This window comes from Microtus ochrogaster, chromosome 18 (assembly GCF_000317375.1).
Source record: "Microtus ochrogaster isolate Prairie Vole_2 chromosome 18, MicOch1.0, whole genome shotgun sequence".
NCBI lineage: Eukaryota > Metazoa > Chordata > Mammalia > Rodentia > Cricetidae > Microtus > Microtus ochrogaster.
Genome location: NC_022020.1, coordinates 32,224,435 through 32,226,173, shown reverse-complemented (window position 1 = coordinate 32,226,173; position 1,739 = coordinate 32,224,435). Strand labels below are relative to the sequence as shown.

General features: G+C 35.8%; 1 protein-coding gene across 1 annotated transcript in view; it reads left to right on the top strand.

Annotated features, from left to right (window-relative positions):
- LOC101989281 (trypsin inhibitor ClTI-1-like) overlaps window positions 1-1,681 on the top strand; it is a 2,521-nt gene extending 840 nt beyond the window's left edge. The window contains exons 2-3 of the mRNA XM_005356378.1: window positions 64-98; window positions 1,565-1,681. Of these exons, the coding sequence (XP_005356435.1) occupies window positions 64-98; window positions 1,565-1,681 (152 nt within the window). The remainder of the gene's footprint in view (window positions 1-63; window positions 99-1,564) is intronic.
- The last annotated feature ends 58 nt before the right edge of the window (window positions 1,682-1,739 follow it).

The following is a 1,739-nucleotide window of genomic DNA, read 5'->3' as shown; positions in this document are numbered from 1 at the left end:
GAAAATCAATAGGAACAAGGTTGCGCTTATACATTTTATCTGTCTTCTCTGTTTTGTTTTCAGAAAGTTCCCTTATAAAATCAGCATCTTATAGACCAGTAAGTTACTATCATTTCATCTGGAAAATTAAAATGTAAAATGTTCTTTTGTATAAACTGAGTAATTTAAAGTAAAATTTACCAAAAAATACACTCTTCATAAATGATATATTTTATTACAATAAATTCAAAACATCAACCCTGTTCAAAAATGATATATTTTATTACAATAAATCCAAAACATCAACCCTGAACTGTGAGACAGGCTATTATTGATATGTGTGATTGAGTATCTTTTTAAAAATTTAGTTTGTATACCAACCACAGTTTCCCCTCCCTTTTCTCCTCTACTGCCCTACCCCACCTCCTTTTCACCCCTCTCCCCAACCACTCCTCCTTATTCTCCTTTCAAAAGGGTAAAGCCTCCATGGGAGTCAGCAAAGCAGGCTTATCAGGTCAAGGCAGGACCAACCTCCTCCCTCTCCCATCAAGGCTGGGCAATGTATTCCACTATAGGGACCTAGTTTCAAAAGAGCCAGTATCAGGAAGAGGTCCTGGTCTCACTGTAGGGAACCCAGGAAAGAACAAGCTACACAACTGTCACCCACATGCAGAGGGCCTAGGTTGGTCCCATGCTGACTCCCTAGCTGTTGATCCAGAGTCCATGAACTATGACAAGTTCAGGTCAGCTGTCTCTGTGGGTTTCCCTGTCTTGATCTTGACCCAGCCTGCTCATATAATCCGTCCTCCTCCTTTTCAACTGGACTCCCAGTGCTCAGAACAACTTATTATTCAGTCAAGATTCAACAATGAGTATCTTAACTCCAAAATCCAGCCATTGATAATCAGATCTATAATTCAATATCTTTACAGCCCAGCGGGGAACAGTTCAGTGCTTAACTTAACATTAAGTAGAGTGCCTTCCATATACTTACAAAATAGAATGTTATTTTGAAAGTAAATGTTAAATTTGAAAATTAATACATTGTTTTTCTAAATATCAATATATCTGTCACAAGAATGTATGAAAAGTAAGTCACATGTATGTAACATATATAGCATTGTTTTCTTTCAGTAAATTACCAAAGGATTTCCAACTGAACATGTGTTTTTATGACATGAGCATTAACGAGATGGATTGCCATATAAATGTGCAGTAAAGATGTGCATTGAATTACAGAGAAATTACAGAGGAATTAGAGAATAATCAATAAAAGTTAAAATTGGGGACTGGGCTATGAAGGAAATGTCTGGTGGGGAAGCACAGATGTTACAATGTGTGTTGGCTGCCTTACAAGATCATGTTACACCGGCTGTGTTGTGTTCTAATTAGTAGTGGCATAAAACTATAAATGTATACATTAATAATTATTTTCCTATGTTTTATATACATTATATGTCCTTTATTTCTATGTGTAGAAAATATTAAAAATTGATGTAATGTGTGATATTACATACTAAGAATAAAAACAGTTTATTCAACAGCCTATGCTCTAATACGTTCATGATATCTTTGTGTGTTGTAGGCAGCATGTCGTATGTATAGTCCTCTAGGAATTTGTACCAGAGAGTATTTTCCAGTCTGTGGAACCAATGGCCGTACTTATGCCAACAAATGCATTTTCTGTATTGCATACAAGTAAGAATACCATTCTCAATATAAGTTCTTCCTAAGTAATGGAGACTTAGTAGCAAAATCTT